This window comes from Leucopleurus acutus, assembly GCF_964270905.1.
Source record: "Leucopleurus acutus genome assembly, chromosome: X".
Classification (NCBI taxonomy): Eukaryota; Metazoa; Chordata; class Mammalia; order Artiodactyla; family Delphinidae; genus Leucopleurus; species Leucopleurus acutus.
In genome coordinates, this window is record NC_139148.1 from 95,672,414 (window position 1) to 95,691,312 (window position 18,899).

The following is an 18,899-nucleotide window of genomic DNA, read 5'->3' on the forward strand; positions in this document are numbered from 1 at the left end:
TAGTTGCCTTGCCCGGTACTCACTCAAGACATTTTCCCCAAGCTCAAGTGGCGAATAGGGTTCACCTCATACCACTCTGGAACTGGAAAACTGGAAATACGTTTACGCGTGTGATGTGCCCAGCGTGTGTATGAGGAGTGTGGACAAGCTCCGAGCGGCCACATCTTGGGCATGTTTAGTTTCTGTCCTGTACTGAGAAAACGGCAAAGCCTTGACGGCAGAAGAAAGCCTTCCCACCTCACCAGATGATTGTGCTGGCTGGCACTGCTGCTGCCCCCTACCAGCTCACAAAGGGAAACACCCCGTAATACACTGATCTGGAAGAAATTTGGAGCGGGCTTAGGTATAGCCATGCCGCCGCTGGAAGTCAAGCCTGCTGCTTGCCTCAGGTCCGTGGCCAGGGTAGGGTGCCCAATAAAGGCCAGACTACTGTAGCACCAGGCCAGGATTCACGGCTGGGCAAAAGAACGACATAGGTAAATCATACGGTAGGGAGCAACCGTAAGCAGATGAGGTTTCCCAAGTGCCAGTTTGGAAAGAAACCCGTATCAGTTCCTAAGTGTATTATTTCAAAGGCTTCAACTCTTGGTTAGCTTTGAGTAAGAAGTACCCATGAGCCCCAAATCCTCTGATGAGGCCGGTTAAGGAAAGAAACCACAAATGGTAACTCAGTTTTAACATTTTATTGGGTAAATGATTTTAAAGGTAATAACAATAGTGTCAAAACTACTACAATATCTTTCCACAGCCATACCTTACAGACCCACATAAACCTTCCCATTTTTCTTTTTCTTCATTTGTAATATTTTAAAGCCATACATGTCATATAAAATGCCCATTTCCAATAGTTTCTTCAAACTATTAAGCAATTAAATGTGGAAGGAAGGAGGATCTAGTTATACTTGAAGGGGTTTCAGGTAATCTGTGATGTCTTACTGTAATCAAAAAACAGGGTACTAAGAAAGGGACGAGGAGAAGAGCTACTCCAGGTAGCTTTGCTCATTACAAGTCCAACCACTGCATCACCAAGAATTCATTATGCTGGTGACCGATTCAAAGTAATTTTGGGGAACATATAAAACACAAAAATAACTTAGAAACTAGATCCAAATATTTCAAAAGTAATCAACTTTCATATACAAAAACAGTCAGAGGTGGTTACAAAAGTTTGTTTTCTCAGTGCGTCTATGTACCAGCGCAGTTACTGGGTCCAGAGCAAAATAAAAGGTTTATTTTCTTCTGAAACAGTAATAAAAAACAAGGAAAACATATCTTTGTATATAAAGGATCAATGCTGGTCTTAAGAATAATGTAATCAGAAACCCTTAAATCGAGAGGCACACAACGGGCTTCTGCTTTTATAAAATAAAAGGAAAGTCACCAGTTTATTTAAATGGAGGAGGTGCTCACACCCCTCAAATAAACTTAATTCAATTTAACATCACTAGCAAAAATCACTTAGAAACTGTACAAAAATAAAAAAGTTAACACATTTAATCCTGCAAGGTTTTTGTAAGGACTGGAAGGCAGGCTTTTGGAGCAGCATTTGGGCATGGCTGGGGGCTTCTTTGGTTTGATCTAACACACACAAGAGATGGAGCCTATTCCAGATGACAGTTTCGGATTTCCTGCACATTTGAAGACATGAACAGAGGCCAGTATACAAACTTCCGGTGTGCTGCACACTGGGGCTGTATGCTCTGGACTGAAACTCTTATAAACTGCCTTAAGTGGGGCGGCGGGGCGGGTGGGCTGGGGGGGGTAAAGAGCGAGCCTTGCACTTCCTCCATCAATCACACCGGAGACTGGAGCGGGCAGGGCAGTAGCACATATTCTCGTGCAGTCAGAAGGCCACTTAATTGGGGGGGGGGGGGGGGCGGGGAGGGGCAATTGTTCTTCTAGAATCTGGTACCTGGCTGACCTTTTCTAAGAACAAAAAAACCCTTCCAGAAATGGAAGCCTTTTGCTACATACCAAAGTAAAATACGTACTATTTTCCAAGAGGAAAAAAATACCCAGTTGCATCTGAAAACGGAAAACATAAATGGAACTAATTAACATTTAAAAGGGGGGCTATGTAAACTTTGTGCTACTCAAATGAAGTTCAAGTATTACTTCTGAGCTGTTTAGAGATCACTGAACTTACACAATATTCTGGTGACAAGAGTGCAATTCACATTTGTGTTTCTGCACAAATAAACCACAACTGGCTAGAACACAACCTGTGCAGTCAGAATCTTCGTCTGAGTTAAAAACACATGCTACATATTTCAACATGTTCAAAGTTAATGCAAACTACATATTTAACAGCTTTGTAATATACGACAAAGGTGAAAGGGTCTAGCATTTGTTTGAAGCACACCATTACAAGTTTGCATAACACCCTTTACACTACAAAGTCTTTTAGTCAACAGCTACTTAGACACAAAAATGCACTGTGCGTTAATCTGAACACAAAAGGAGACAAAACTATCCTTTTCCCCCAAGCCACGGTGGGAAATATTGCTGACCTCGTCCTCTGAAGCCTGCAGGATGGTTATTTCTTCAGTATAACATTATTACACTGGTAAGAAAATCTGTATAACATCTGCATATATCAAGAATTTTTAAAAATCTGATATGATTTTAGAGTCCGCATGACCAGTCACGTGACCTGCTCAAAATTGATTAGCACCGTTAAATACATAAACACACACATATGTATGTATTGTAAGTATACACACACACGTATGGGATAGATCTTTTCTTTAAAAACAAAAAAACTTCTAACCATGAGCTCACCCAGGACGAGGAGCCTGTTGAACTGATGAGATGATAGATAAGATGGATCAATATTGGTCTATTTGGTCTCTCTTCGGTTTGCTTGCTTTATTTACTTTTTTTTTTTTTTTTTCTTGCAGCAGACAATATCATTCAGCTTGTGCTCAGTTTCCCTATAAGGGCAAGAAAAAATTTCCATCAGGTAGCCACTTGTTTTTATACTGAAAGACTAATCTGCTCCCAAGTAGAAATGAAAGGACTCAAAATCCCTTTCTAAAGCCCAGCAGCTAGCTTTCTCTGACTAATCTCTAGGTTCAGTGGAACTGGCTACCGAGATTCCATTTCAGGCTAACAATTGGCTTCTTGGTTAAGGCATCACGACTGAAAATGGTTATTCCAACAACAGATGCTGCGGACGAAGGAATACCAACAAACTTCTGAGAACTCTCATCAAAAACAAAAGCAGTTTGCTTTGCCATAAGGACAAGCAGAAGGAATTCAGCCGATTAATCTCACAAACTAGAAAAGGGTTTTCAAATTCTGAACTAGCAGTCTGTCACTTGTCACAGCAACTACACGTATAAGCTATGCCATCTTGATATTCAGTGACATCTCATAGTTTTAGACTATATATTCTGCACCACACTCATATTCATCACTTGAAATATTTGTTTCCTGTTTGAAAAAAATTTCACACACACACACACACACACACACACACACACACACACACACACACACATATATTTACTACCATAAAATGAAGGTAATCTTTCTCCAGAATCATCTGTCATTTTTCCTGGAGATATACATATAGACCTCCCGTTGACATTAGGAAGTTCTCTGCATATGCATCATGGGAAGACTAGCCCTGCAAATGAGCTGGGCTCTAACAACTATATCGTATCTAAGTGCCAACTCCGTTTTTACAGGGGTAACATAACATCTTATCGATATAGTAAATGTGTTTCTAGCAAAAGTATGTAGTGCAGAAAGAGATTCAAGCAACTTTATAGTATTTCTAAAACTCCAGTATTGTCCCCATGACAAACATGTCTGAAATCACGACATGTATTAACTTTTGTTTCACTAGATTATCTTTACTATTTCTTTAAATGGTAGCTAAAATTGTCTCTGGCCAATCATGACTTATTGAAACCTAAAGCTAACAAATTTAAATTAATATATAATAGACACATGTCTCTTTTTGGTTATTTGCTCAAAATAATTTTTTTCAGCTTAAAAAAATACTTAAGAGTAAGCAATTTGTCTAATCTGTTGTTTCACATTATAGAAACAATAAACTTTTTAAGAATATTTCTCTAAATTGCCTTTCTTCTAACCCCTCTTAATTCCACATAATTATATTCTTCTCAAAGGCACTAAATTCTGTATCTGCTCTCTTCCTGATATTCTCTGCTTTTCAAAATAATTTCTGTAGCATATTTCAAAGGTAGCTTGTACTTTCTTAAAACAGTGTTTTAGTTTGTAAGTTGGTTCTATAAAGTGATGAGGCAGTTTTTCCTGTGATAACCAGCACAATAGGCATAAATGATTTCTCACTCTCTGTGACAAGTCCTATCATGGACCTTCGAATGTTCTACACTAGAACGAAAGTTCATCTAGTCTAACCATGGGAAAAACATATACTTAAACAGTGAAGACCCACATACTAAGCTCTCATAGCAAAATGAACTTCAGACAAATTCAAGAGTAATATACAAATACCTGAATTTGATATGAATTACTCCCAAACACAGCTATCAAAAATGACCTATCTTACTGAGGAAAATGAAAGAAACACCTAAATGAAATCCTTAGAAACTGCATGAATTCTTCCATCCACAGTCAACAGAAGGAAGGAAGAGAAGAGAGAAGGAAGGAAAGAAGACAGGAAGGAAGGCAAGAAGGACAGAAGGACAAACCTGACTGAGATAGCAAAGCAAAATTCCACATAATATTGTAAGGAAAGAAAACCCCAAAATTCATATATGCTGCAAAAAAAAAAAAATCAATGACCTAATATAATAAAACAGGATCATCTTAATAAATGCCATTTTCCTACCCGTTACCATGATGATCTTAACTGACGATGTCGAAGCTTCACCATGGCAACGGAAACTATCATCATAAAATGGTACAGTAAAAGAGATAGCTAGACCAAGAAGGGGTAGGGTCTCCTGGGAAGAGGTCTGCAGAGAGGCCCAGTGACTGGTTGTGTGGCTCAGTGTCAGGAATAATGGTTGTATGGCGGAAGGGGATGCCCAATGCCATTTTGGAAATGATGATGCTGGCGATGAGCAAGGTATTCAGCATAGCTCAAGGTCATCTTTTCACTACGGTACCTGAAAGAAAGTTAGGGAAGAGACAAAGTTAACATCACGAAATAGGTGACATGTGAATGTCAGAGCTAGGAGGGACCCTTAGAGATAATTTTCTAGGTGAGGAAACAGAGGCCTAGAGAGAAGAAGTGACTTGCCCACTGTCACACAGCTAATAAGCAGCAAAGCTGAGATCAGAACCCAGGAATCCAGAGTCTGAGTCCGGTGCTCTTTGCACTCTACTACTCCTTGTTTAAATTGTTCTAGAAATTGTATTGCCCTCCTCAGCTCCGGTTTGCTAACAGGAAAGAACGGAGGAAAGCCAGCCTATTACTGTCATGTATGCATTTCATTCACTTGACTACTTTTTCTTCCGGGATCTTCCGTTGCTTCCTCTTTAACCATTCCTTTCCTTCTGTCCACATGTCTCAGGTCTTGCCATTAAGGGAAAACAGTAGCAACAAAAAACTTGTCTTGATCGTGGTATCTCAATCCTCTTTCCCCCCATCTTCAGGTCTCTTTTCATTGCCACCCTTCTCAGAAGAGTAACGTGTATTTTCTACCTCATCTCACACCGCTCCTCGGCCCTGTGCCTCTTGGCTTCTACTGCCGCGCTTCCGCAGAAACTGCTCTTTCAGAAGCCACCCCTCATCATTGCCTGACCTCTCCATTAGGATACCGCGCAGCACTCCCTTTTGGAAGCTCTTTTGTGCCTTGTGTTCCACAACTCCATACTCCCTTGGTTCTCCCCCTGCCTCTCGGACTGCTCCCTATCTCTCTGACTACTCATCCTCCCCTCGCCTTGTAGGAGTTTCCTACATTTCTACCTTCAGGTCTTCTGCCCCTACGCTCTGTCCCAGCTCAGTGAACTCTTGCCTCACAGCTTCAACTATGTCCTCTTTACAGATGATCCCAAATCACCATCTCTAGCCATGAGCTCTACACACGTACATTTGCAGTGACCTATTGGACATTTCTATACAGATAGCCTAGGAAGCACTTCAAATCCAGAATCAATACATTAATGTAACTCTCCCCAGCGTGGTCCCTCTCTTGGTGAAAGGGACTGCCTTGGTCCCTTTTATTGAGCTGAAAGCCTTGACTGGCTCCTCTTCCCTACTTCCGAATGATGACTAAGTAAGTCCTTTCATTTTCCCCACAATATTTTTTTCCCTTCCTTTCTTCCCATCCCACTGCCACAGCTCGTGTTAAGGCTCCCATTTCACCTCCTTTGGATTGCTGCCACAGATTCTTAGATAATAACAGTGTCTCCTAATTATTTTTCCTGTTTCCAATTCTAATCTTACACTTCCCCAAATCCATCTGTTCAGAACCCTTCAATGGCTACCAATTGACTATAGCATCAGGTTTAAACTTCTTACGCTCTACCTTCTGGGCCGTATTTTCCCCAGTGACAACCTTCTCTATGTACACTGAGAGACCAACCAAATCAGACTATTGAAGATTCCTTAGAACTTGCCCCATACTTCGCCACCTACATGCCTTGACTCACCAAGTTCTGTTTAAGTTAATCCCTTTGCTCCCCCACTCTCCACCTGTCAAATATTCTACTCATTCTTCAAGCCCAGCCTCACATCTACCTCCTCTTTGAAATTTTCTGTTATCCTCAACCCCCTCCTAGAATTCCTCTTTCCCTACTCTATGATCTCATATCATCTATCACATTCTGCTGTATATTAATAATTATTTTTGTACATGCGCTTCTATTCTCCTAGAATATGAACTCAGAGAGAGCAGCAATGCAGGCATTTTCAAATTTGTAACTCCTCAGAGCTGAGAATAGTCCATTTTTAGACTATAGGCTTTCAATGTGGTTTTGTGGAATTAGAAGAAATGGAAACAGCAACTCATTTTCCCAAAATGTTTGATATTTTCCTTTTTAAATAAGTACCCCTATGAGCCCATGCAGAAATACATTTAGCATTTGTCAATTGTGTTTTTCAGCAAGCTTTCTATCACTGCCAAAATTCTAAGGTGAAATTCAAATTTGAGGACTGCTTTATCAGGATCCTGGGGTTCTGCTAAGCAATGTCAAAAGCTGGCCAATTTCTAATTCAGGCAACTTTCTTCAATAATGTACTCTAAAGGCTCAGAGGGCTTTCTTTAACAAAGCCAGAGTAAGCCCACAGAGCTACGATGCGAAGGATGGGCTCATACATCATATGGGCTTTACTGCCAAGCAGAGTTCATTGTATTCACCCTCAGTACAGCCCTGCCACTCATTTCCACTCTGTTTCAGAAAAGAGAAGCAAGTATAGTTAGAGAGACCAAAGAAATCAAAAGGTTACAGGTATACGCATCAAAATGTACTGGTCAGCCTTGCACTAGGAAATGCTTTCTGTACCTGGTCAGTTTTATGGTTTTCCTGAATTCATTAGTAATCGGAGCTTTGTATCCTCCTTTCCTCAGTAAGGAGTCTATGGTCTGAATATGGTCCCATCCTGTGGAGAGCAGACCAGATAAAATACCAGTCAAGCACATGTAACAAGCACTTTTGGTTAAATACAAAATGACTGTAGAGGTCAGCTATCACTGTCACCAACCCCTTTGGTCCTAAAAACAGTCACACAGAAGAGCTAAGATTTCATCCTGTACAGAAGCAGGGACACCACGGGACACCTTAAATTCTAGCTATCCCTGCTGGCTAGCAACATTGGCTTCTTTATCTCAACTGCATTTGAAGGCAAGGAGCCTAAGAGGCTGGCGGGCAGTAACTGCTCGGTCGTGTCTCAGTAACAAGCCACAAACATTGTACTCTCCTCTAACAGTGACATCTTTAAAAGGGAAGGAAAAGCCTCACTGAGCCAACTCAGTAGTACTTAGAACTCCCACACTAACTCATGGTAATCGCCATTTCTAACCGTATCTTCTGCAGGCTATCAAGTGCATCTGTGTGCAGCGTTCAAAGGCATTTTTATGGGTTCTGACACGGGATGCACACTCATACCCGAGGCCCTCGACCTCTTATGTATGTTTTACAGAGTCAGTGGAACTACAGAATTAAGAAATTTTCGAAAGCAACCCAAATAAATCTGCAGATAGCTGCTTTAAAGACTAACGCTCTCATTTGGGGGTTTAATGATATTAAATTTTGTAGTTATATATCATATTTATATGAAACAGATATGGGAAAACCAAATTACCAATGCTTTCTGATGAGAAGAAAAGCTCCATGAGATAAAGAAGAGGTATTCATTTCAACTAACATGAAACTATAATTTAGTAGTGGCTAGAAAGGACAAGATACTACAGAGTGAAACGTTATTTTGTGTTACACTGGTAGTTCATAAAGGTTTGTGCTATATCTGTAAAATCGAAAAACGTTCGTTGATTAGGAACATATAAAACACTAATAGTTCATGTATTCTCAATGCTCCTTTTCTTCATGGGACACTTACAATCTTAACAGTAGCAGAAGGAGTAATGGCAACCACCTAAGAAGGAAACATTTGATACTGACAATGAACGGTGTGGCTGATCGTCAAACTAGAGGCTTGTTTATGCCACAAGGCTACGGCCCAGTGGAATATGGGAAAATGGCACTTAAAATTCATAGCAGACCATCGCCTAAAATAAAGCCCACCTTTTACAAATCTATGCTTTTTTTTGAAAGTATACTTTTATATGTTTTTGCTGCCAAACTTCAGTGCAGAGATTCAACTTCTGTGTAATTCACCGATTTCATACAGACATTGCAGTGGCAGCGATGGAAGAGTCATTTCTTATAATCTGACAGTGATCAATTACCAGATACAACTGCAAGGTCAGATAGCGCATTTCAATATGTATTATTTGTTTAAATTCTTCACTAGGTCATATGAAATAAAGTACAACAGTGACCTTGCTCCTTTGCAACCTCCGGTAGGTAGGTGGCGGTGCGTTTTGATCCTTTTTCATTGATGAATTCTATTCTAATGCCATGTACACCCACCTGAAAGAAATTGGCAGTTTTATTAGTACAGTCTTCTTCACAGAAACAGAAAGAAAAAGTTATAATTTAACTTTCAGAGAATGCAGTTCTTCCCTTCCCCTTGCTTTTGGAAGGGCATATCTGTTTTCTCTTTCCGAAACACTGACTTTGAGGATCGAAGGCCATTATGATGGCCATGGAGACTTGAAAACACTGATTTTTGCATGTGCCCAGCATGCACCGGGCTATGCCATTCTGTTTGGAACCAGGACCACCATTCTGGGGCTGTGTGTAGAATAAGACAATCGATGATGGCAAGAGTCCTGCCCCCACCCCCAAACTGTGGCTCATGACAATAAGGAACTAGACCAAGGGAACCGACTTCAGAGAGATAGCAAGCAACCATCCTGCTTTCAGGGATAATCACCATTTCAGATCGAGTTTCAAAACTTCTGGGACTGCTGACTCTCTTCCCAAACTGTCTAGTCTCTTTGAAACCTTGAATTATATGTAGATAAACAAACACAGATAAGACTGAAAAAAATCTAACAATCAAATCCTGCATCGTCACCCATTACGGCATTTCTAAAAAAATGTATTATGGCTTAAAGTGCGCAGGTGGCAAACCCTCACTGTATATCTACAACACTGCTGCCAAATCCGAGAGCAATAAAGATTTCAAATGACTTTGGGGCAGGGCATTTTTACACAGTTTCTTATATACTAACCCAGAGACCACTATAACTTTATCATGTGAAAGACAAACTTTTGATGGTACCCTAAAAAAGGTGGTCTCCTAAGTAAGTGTGGGCAATTTCTTGCTAATGTTCTAAGAAAGTAATCTACTTTTTCTTTGATTAGCATTCAATCAAAAGGAATCTGTCCTTTCCCGTCATGTCTCACATAGAATAGTGTATAGTGCTAAAGATCACAAAAAGTTCTTATCTTCTTTTTATACACTGATAACAAAAATGACATTTCAAAAGTATAACAACTCCATTCTGCTCTCCCAAATCTATGGTTGCTTTAGATCAAGGGTTCCCAGGTGGAGTTTAAGGTTGTCCAAGGTCCAGGAGGGTACACATTTTTACCAGAGAAAGGGGCTTCTTTTCAGAGCAGGTGGCTATATCCATTCCTCTGTATGGAGGTAAAGGTCTAGAAGAGGAAAAGGGGTCCATGAAAACTTCTTTTGTTTCTTCTGCGCTTAGCCTGAAATTTCCCAGTTTTTCAGGGAATAAGAAGTCCTCTGGAAAATCCATTTTATTTTTTCCCCAGGTCTTCACACATCCATCCATTAGAGTCTGTCAGATCTTACGAGCAGTTGATGTTTTTTTATTAAAGCCTATCTCTGTGGCTATTTCTTCTACCTAATATCAGTATTCTTATGAATATCCTTCTGCTGAAAATGCAATCAGGGCAGCTGTTTAAAAACTAACACAGTAAGGCCTCTCATACCCTGTGGGAAATGACTATGGACAGCTGAGAAGAAATATGAGTGCTTAGCTATCAGGCATTTCCAGGATAAAGGACATCTACTAATCTCCCTAGTGCCTGACACGTTACGGAGACAATGACAAATTTGCAACAGTTTCTGTATACTGACTTTCTGATCAGTGACTTTGAAATTTTTTCCTTCAACAATATTAGATCCTTCATAATTTGTTTTTAAAAACATACAGCATAAATAATTTATGCTCCCATCATTCACTGAGGTGAATTCTGCAACTTCAACTCAATGTATCAAAAAATCTGTCATGTTAAAATTGAAAAGAGTTTTGGTGTTTATTAAGGTGTCTCATCTAAACTGTGAGAGGAAGACTGTTTCCCTATCTGTGAGATGAGAATGTTAGACTCAATCAGTGCTGTTTAATTGCTATGGGGTCGGGGTGCGGGCTGCGAAGGTTATCAGAATTTCAGGTTTCCTACTTCAGCAAGTATAGTTTGTAAAAAGAATAACTCCCCAGGTGATCTTTATTCCGGGTTAACTAGATAACCTCTAATAATCAGTCGAGCTCCGACAAACTGTGGCTAAGTATTGGGGGAAAAAAAGTGATTTAGGCAAATTGGAGGTGATTTAGACATAAATCCTTTCTTCATAGGAGTACATTCTGTGCTATTGAACAAAAATGACAGAGATTTTGAAGCCTAGTAATTTAAAAATGAAAAGAGGTAAGACCAATTGCATGGTATGCAAATAATATCTTAATAAAGATATATGCATATGAAGAGGTTAAGACCAAACTGGAAGGACATGTTGACCAAAATAAAAATTACTCATGGATAAAATTGATTTACTGTTGTATTTTGAGAAGCCCCACCATCAAATCTGACATGAAAAAAATTACCCAAATTCCCCCATTTTGAATTAGTACCACATTTACAATTTTTAATTCTTTTCTGTGTTCCTACGATTCTGAACAATCAAAAGCCCCTGTAAATTGCACTGTAGGTATGGTGATATCCAAGTGATTCCTTTGTGAGAAATAACTTATTTCTTAGGTCAAAAATATACTCCACAGAGATATAAAGCCAAAGCCAGAGTGACTCATTTTTCTTTCAACTAGTGGAATCAGGAGAATGGTAATAACGTTCTGAACAGAATCAAAGTATAATATAGCCTTTTGTCACCTGTTGAGCAACAGCATCTCGCTCCCAGAACCACAGACGCCACCAAGTAGTCATACTGCGCAATCAGAACAGGAGAGTGGAAAATGGCCTGCTGTGGAGACTGACCCAATCTGGCCAACTTGTGGTAATCACTGGCTTTGCAAATTAAGTCATCTCCACTGAAACGAGCACCAAAACGAATTCTGTACTGTTGGAGGGAGGCATCTGTCACAGCTGCAACTCCAAAATGGAACCCTCATGTATAATAATTGAATCCTCCCTTCAACAGACTGGAGAATCCTTCAGGCCAGCAGCATCCCAAGAGACAAAGGCTCTAGCTGCAATGATCAGCTAGATAAGAGATCAGCTAACCAGGGGTCTGGGATTCCTTGAGGCAAACTTGCTAGAAAACTCTATCGCAGTAACTTTCCATTTCTCAGGATGGATAAGGAGTTAGCATATGGGAAAACTATGTCACCAAACACCCCTAGCCACCACTGCCCAAAGTACAGCCAGGTGAGCAAAAGCTGGACACGTGCAAATCTAGCCTTATCGGAGTCTTCAGGTCATTTTCAAAATTATTAGAAGGTCTGGGGAGAAAAATGCTTTCAAGGTCCATCAGCTGTGATAATGTCCTTTTAATCAAGACTGTACTTTTGCTAAGCAAAGCTATAAATCAACTCGAATGGTAGCAAATTAAATGTAGGACTTATAGATAAGAGGATATGGAATTAAACAGAGCTGTATCTGTGTGTGCTGTGAGCGGACATTAAGAGCAGTTCAACAGATTCCTATTTCATGTTAAAAAGAAAGCCTTATTTATTCCGAACCTTTCCAAAGCAAGTGATTTTTATTAATGCTATTATACAATCTTTTGTTTTTAACATCACCCAGAATGATTAAATATCAAGATTAATGTTAGGACCCTAAAATATATCTTGATTATTCTGGAGTTGATTATTCAGTGTGGGGATTATGCATCCCCAACTCCCCCTGGCCTCGGCCTCATCCTCTTTCCTCTCTTGTCCATCTCTCTGTTTGTTCACTGCTCTATCGGAGAGCACGTGGGCACAGGGAAAAGAGATACACGCAAATTAATCAATTTTGCTACATAGTAAAAAGGTTTGGTAGGAGAAGAGATTATAAATAATGGCTAAAAAGAAGCTTCTAGACTGTCTGCAGATTTCACTTATCCTTGTTATCTGGTCCCTTGTTAGAAATGTGGCTTCATTTAAAACTATTACCCCCTAATGCAGTGACTCTCAACGCAGGAACATTAAAAATAAGTGCCCTCTCCCTCCTCATTATAATACGTAGTCCATATTATGCTCTGCTCAATTGCACAAAGTTGAGCCTGTCTATAAGGCAAGTGTTAGTCCTATAATTCACTAGCAGCACTACAAAAGGGTCTCGCTTTTACTTGTGAACCTAATCAGCAAGCCAACAATCTGGATATGCTGAAACATGAAAAAGTCATCTGGCTAAAAGCATCAGTGAGTATAAAATGTGCTCTGGTTAAGTGGAGTAGGCTCCACGCAAGCCTTGGACCATTTGGGTCCCCAATTACCTACACGGTCCTGACCCTCAAAGCTAAATCTGCCCCTGATCACATCCTGGCCAATAAAACCAATTTACTTCCTCAGGTTCATCCTGTCTTAGCAATGTCACAGTTAGTCCCACTCGTCCCCATTTTCAGAACCAAATGTTGGGTTTCCCTGTAACGTTATGGCCATAGCTCACTCCACTGATTTTCAGTGGGTTCACCGTGAATAAAATAAAAAATATCAGGAGGTCAAAGACTCAAACGTTTGTCTGACATGGCTTTGTTGCTGATATCATTTGGCAAAATAGGCTTTGCAATTAACAAAGCAGCCAGTCGCTGGTCATTCATGTAAGACTGACGTGCCAGGCTCAGTCTGCCAGTTCCATTGAATTGAATGGAAGGACTCTGTTTCTAAGGAGAGGGCACCCCCTAACTTCTAGAGGCTGGCATCATAGGAGACACACGTGCTCTCTCACAAAACAGCCTGTGGTACCACGGACAGAAACAAACACTGCATTGGACAACCCACGGGTCTGACCCAGAGTCTGGTGTTTCTAATATTTGTAGGAGGACAAAGCCACAAGTGATATTTTTGCCTGAAAGCACAAAACCCATAACGCAGCACCTTCAACTCATTCGCTCATAGCCCCACGGTACCTTTTGCCCCACCCCCAGCTCAGCCTTCTGCAGACTGACTCTTCCTCTTCCCAATGAAAGCAAATTCCACATAAAAGAAGAAAATACTCCAAACTTGGGTCTCCACCAAGAATAGTTCTTATTTGAGCAAGTAAAATTAGCATTTTCATCATAAAGGCTGATGACAATTTGCACAGATCCTAATGAAACACTTCCCCCAATCCTGATAATGTCGACTACACAAAAATAATGTCGACTAGGTATTGATTGTCCAGATCTGCCCATCAAATCCTCAAAGTTGTGATTCCTCATCGCTTTAATCCACCCATCAACTTCAGAAGTAAGTCTGAAGTTTTGAAAGTGCCCATCTGATTAACAATTAACACTTAACAATTAACAATGGTTAACAATTAACACTTCAGAATCTGGCCAAATAATAAATTTTAAAAACAGTGTTGCTGCAATTCAGGGTTTTTTTCTCAGTAATTTTTACTTTTGTAAACCTTAAAAATTATAAACATGGATTTTTTTTTGTTTATAAAAATAGTACGTGCATATTACCAAAAAAAAAAAATCCCTTTTGAAAAGTATAAAGGAGAAAATAAAGATGACATGTAATCCTAGTACCACCTAGAGACAACTCTTGCCTTCGTGACTTAAAAAATAATCTTCTCTTGAACCAAATGAGATGTCAACAAGGACTATATTGTTAGGCTGTTTTTATCCATTATCTGACCAGTTCCTGTAGCTGTACTTGCTTTCAAATCTCCTTCAAGTGAGAAGCTCTTAAAAGCACAAGAAATACTACACAAATAAATCAAAAAGGGTAATTGACTGCAAAACCGTCACTTGGGCACAAGTAACCTTTTAATATAGTCTACTATAAAAACTCCACTTCACCATCTACCTCAGCTGAGGTTTTTTTTTTTTTTTTTTTTTCCCCTGTTGTTATTTTGTGAAAACAACTGCAAAGGTCTCCTTGACCAAAATACATATAAGCTGCTCTTCTCTAAAATCCCTGCAAATCGGACACCTTTAGCTTAGAAATTAGTTTGGTCTCCATGGACCAATTCTTGGCTTTTGCAGAGCTTACCAAAACACCAATTAGTGCCAATTTTGATTCATGTAGGAGATGTAGGAGACTCAGACATCTTGTCTATCAGGAACATAAGGCTGCCAATTTATTTCACAAAGGCCACTGAACAACAATCTGAAAACTTGTATTTTAACAAATATACGTGCAGCTCTAAAATACCTGGACTAGCTAATAATCACCCCCATGAACTCTGAAAGAATTAGTTTAAGATTTTAAAATAAAGCATGGCTAATGAAGAGGTGCTCTGAAAAGCTATGGAGCCAAACATGTTTATATATCATTTGCAGTGAAAGAAACTGTTCTTACTCTAAGGTTTTGCAGGGAGCAAGAGACAGCTCAGAATGCAATTAAGGAAAAAAAAAACTATTCTCTGTAATGAGTAATTATAATGAGCATTCCTTAAAAACTGAACAACCTGAAGCTTTCCAAGGAAAGTTCAGGCAACACAGGTGACCTTTAAATAAAAAGCCTGCTTTTTGTCAAAAGTTAGAAAAGTGCATTCCTACCATTTTTTAAAAGGGAATGAGGAAGGGGGTGACTTTACAGACAAGGAAACTAAAGTAATAAAATAATTTTCTTAAAACCTAGAGATGTGATTTAGTTTGCTTTTCAAAGGCTGAGGGAAAAACACCTCTTGCAAATGTACCCAATATAAAAATGTTTGCCTGATAAGAAACTGAGAAAAATCTTATACACATTACAACTGTACATTGAGTATCTGACTCAATATAGTGTCACTCAGTCTACAAAAGAGATTTGTTCCTGAAAAGTTCCATATGGGTTGAACTTATGTAAATGAATTAATCTTCAAGTCATGAGGAGAACAGTAAAGAAACCCTATAGTGTGTCCTTCTGCAAAGGAAAATATCTATTTGTAAAGTGAATAATCACTCCCTAATATGTTTGCTTAATTTAGATTTATACATATAATATTGACTTAGAGGATGATGCAGTAATATAATAGAAGCATATATGGTTTAGAATAGAGTATTTTTCTTCCTAAAGAAAATCCTTTTGTGAAAAAGAAATCTAGAATGTAAAATTTTTAAAACTGGACTATCTTTCACTTTGTTGCCTACATTTAAGTTGGCAATGGCCATTTTAAAAGTTAGGGACCTCTTACGACTTCTAAATGGCTAGCAGTGATTGATTCCCTGGAAGTAAAACGAAACAAGCCATTTTTAAAACGGGAGTCACAGCGTCACACTGTGTCAGCATCCAGAGAAACCTTAGGAATTATCTAGTCCAACTTTTCCAGCTTCCTGGTGAGGAAACGGAGATCCAGAAAGGTCACCAAGCTGGGTAGTGGCCGTTAGGAAGAGAACCCGAGTCCCCTCGTTCCCACAATTCGGTACTCTCTTTTTATCAAATGCCAGGGATACACAACACAGAGTCAAACTGTACAGGAAAGAGTAGACTGGAATGCAACTACTAGGGAAAGGGGTGGAAGAGTTTATGGATTTGGGGGAAGAAGCAGGAAAACGTTCCCACCACCAAACAACACACTGGGAGGGAAGCAGGAAGCGACTGGAGGAGGCCTGAGAATGGACTACAGCAGCCCATTTCGCTAAGAGTATCAATAGCCAATGGAAATTTTTATGCATTAAATCACCTTCTAGAAGTCACTTTACTTTGTTCGGCTTGCTTCCTCACTAGGCTTCTGATACATTGAATTGTTGATTCACAGCAAATTCTTTCTAGATGGCCAGGAAGCGTGAAGCATTCCTTTCCCAATGTTCCACAGCACTTGAAAAAACATTTAAAGTAGAGCATCAGGACAAAGACTAAATTATCATAATGATAGTGACATCTTATACAACAACCTCAAGGTCCCTGAGAAAATACTGTGAAAAACATTTTCTTGGATATATGAAGCCTATGTATTTTTTTTAAAAAGGCAGAAATCTTCAGTTAGAGGAGAATCAAAACATAGTGTATATCACAGTTGGGAAAAAATAACCAAGGGCTGGGGGTTGACAGAACACGTACCACTAGAAGTCATTTCACTTGGTGACTTTGTGAGTCATGCTAACCATCTGTGTATGAATGGGAACACTGTTTTCAGTGGAACATTAAGAGGAGCTAGAAAAAGGTAAACCTTTAAGTGGGGAGAGAGGGTGAAAAGAACATGAACTTCTCAAATATATGTGAGATAATGATGGCAGCTGATTTATTCACCTCATCTGTTTACTCATGAAGGTTGCTACAAAAGCACCCTACTATTAACTGCAACTGACCACGTCAGAAATCAGCTGTGATCATTCAAGAGGTGTGCTTTCAAAGTGAAGTGCAGCTCTCTGAGTACCAGCAGTCCAGCAAGCTTGGGTGCTTTAGGGACAGAGTGAGACTAGGGGCTTGAGGTCTAGCTTTATAGTCTGGGGACAGATTTTTGGCATCACATAAGGATCATGCTGGCCAGCCCCACCCAGCATGGGTTTATTCCATGTAAGTGCTGGGTGCTAAAAAGGAACCGTCTGCCTTAGGACCACAAGTGACAGCTGTATACACAGGTGAGATCTCAGTGATTTGGGGAGCTAGATATAGCAAAAAGTACCTTATGGTTTGTGAAAATGTCAGTAATCTACTGAAATATGATCTCAAGGTCTACTTCAGGATACAAAAAATATTTCTTCCTCATACCTTCAAAATGATCTTGTCTCTAAAGCAGAGATAAAAGATGCCTGACTACAATTTATAAAATATTTTGACATCTGTCAGCAAATTGCTACATCGGTTCCCCACAGGATCACTGGTAGCATACTTGCTATACAAGTTCTTCTACAAACAAAAAGCGTATTCATTTATATCTCCCTGAAAATGAGCAGCTAGTAGATGATACACCTAGAATCATCCCACGAGTCAAACTCCAGGGATTGTGATGTCATTGGTTTCATCTTCTTTCAGATCTTTCAAAGGAAACATGGCTCCCAAATAGTGTCACCATACAAGTTCTAGGCTCTGTACCATTTTAGAGGACTCCAACATGCTGCATGAGCTTTTCTTTCTTTCTAAAGCGCCATGTCTGTCAGCCATGCTGCCATTCAGAATTAAGAGAGTGCTGTCGATTGAAGAACACAGAACAATGGTGATAAGTTTCTGTGTTCAAACACAAGGCAGATCACTTCAGATTTCTCCCTAGGGGAGCAATTTTCCTCATTTAACAATCATTTTAGTCTTGCAGGTAGATATTTCTACTTATCAGCAATGAATTATTTTCCCCAGTTCAATCACTCCTCATTCTTCTCATGCCTACCAGGGCAATAAGTAGATCATGATGCGGGCAATGATAAGGGAGGGACCGCTGTTCCAATTTGTCTTTACAGCCTTTTGTGGCTGGCTTTGTTGTTTTTAATGACTACCCAGGTTCCTTGAGAGGCTACCTACAGATACCCATTTTAAATGTATAATTACTACTTTGAGGAAGAATAACAGAAGGAAGCATTACTGATCATTCTGTCAATTCAACAGTGACTTGAAATTAATTGCATCCACTTGTGAAACCACTTATCAAACATTCTTCACATTATCAAATAGAAGCATGCTAGCCTCTAAGTCTGATGTAGATCCTATTTTCCTACTAACTGCCGTCATAAAATTAGAGACATGTTTACCAGAAGACAGCTCCCAAACAGGCTGAGTTAAAAAGCTTGGATGGAGAGTAACTTCCAGCCCTGTGGCAGTCCACTTGTCATTTGAAAATTAGATGTCTATTACCACTGGTCACGTCCCTCATCCTCATGACCACAGGGATGTCTTTCTTGTTGCTGAAGTTCCCTAACTCTACCCTTGGGGACTTCTAGACTTTGCCCTCTCCCTGCATTGATCTGGGCATTTTTGTCCCTTTAATTAAGAATTCTACTGCAGTAACACGCTGCACCAGTGGGGGTCAACTCTCAAACTGTACTTCCACCAGAAAAGCCCTATGTTAGAGGCTTCTGCTCATATAAAACATACTCATTACCAATCCCTGACTGAAAAATTCTCTATTGAAATTCTGTAATCATC

At 39.7% G+C, this 18,899-nt stretch overlaps 1 protein-coding gene across 2 annotated transcripts in view; it reads right to left on the reverse strand.

The window, feature by feature from the left end:
- Positions 1-4,050: 4,050 nt before the first annotated feature.
- Positions 4,051-18,899, reverse strand: part of AMMECR1 (AMMECR nuclear protein 1) — a gene marked incomplete at its 5' end in the record, with an annotated part of 105,106 nt that continues 90,257 nt past the window's right edge. For both annotated transcript variants that reach the window (XM_082864300.1, XM_082864301.1), the window contains 3 exons: positions 4,051-5,105; positions 7,447-7,543; positions 8,943-9,033. In XM_082864300.1, coding sequence (XP_082720426.1) covers positions 4,991-5,105; positions 7,447-7,543; positions 8,943-9,033 — 303 coding nt within the window. In that variant the 3' untranslated portion in view covers positions 4,051-4,990. The remainder of the gene's footprint in view (positions 5,106-7,446; positions 7,544-8,942; positions 9,034-18,899) is intronic.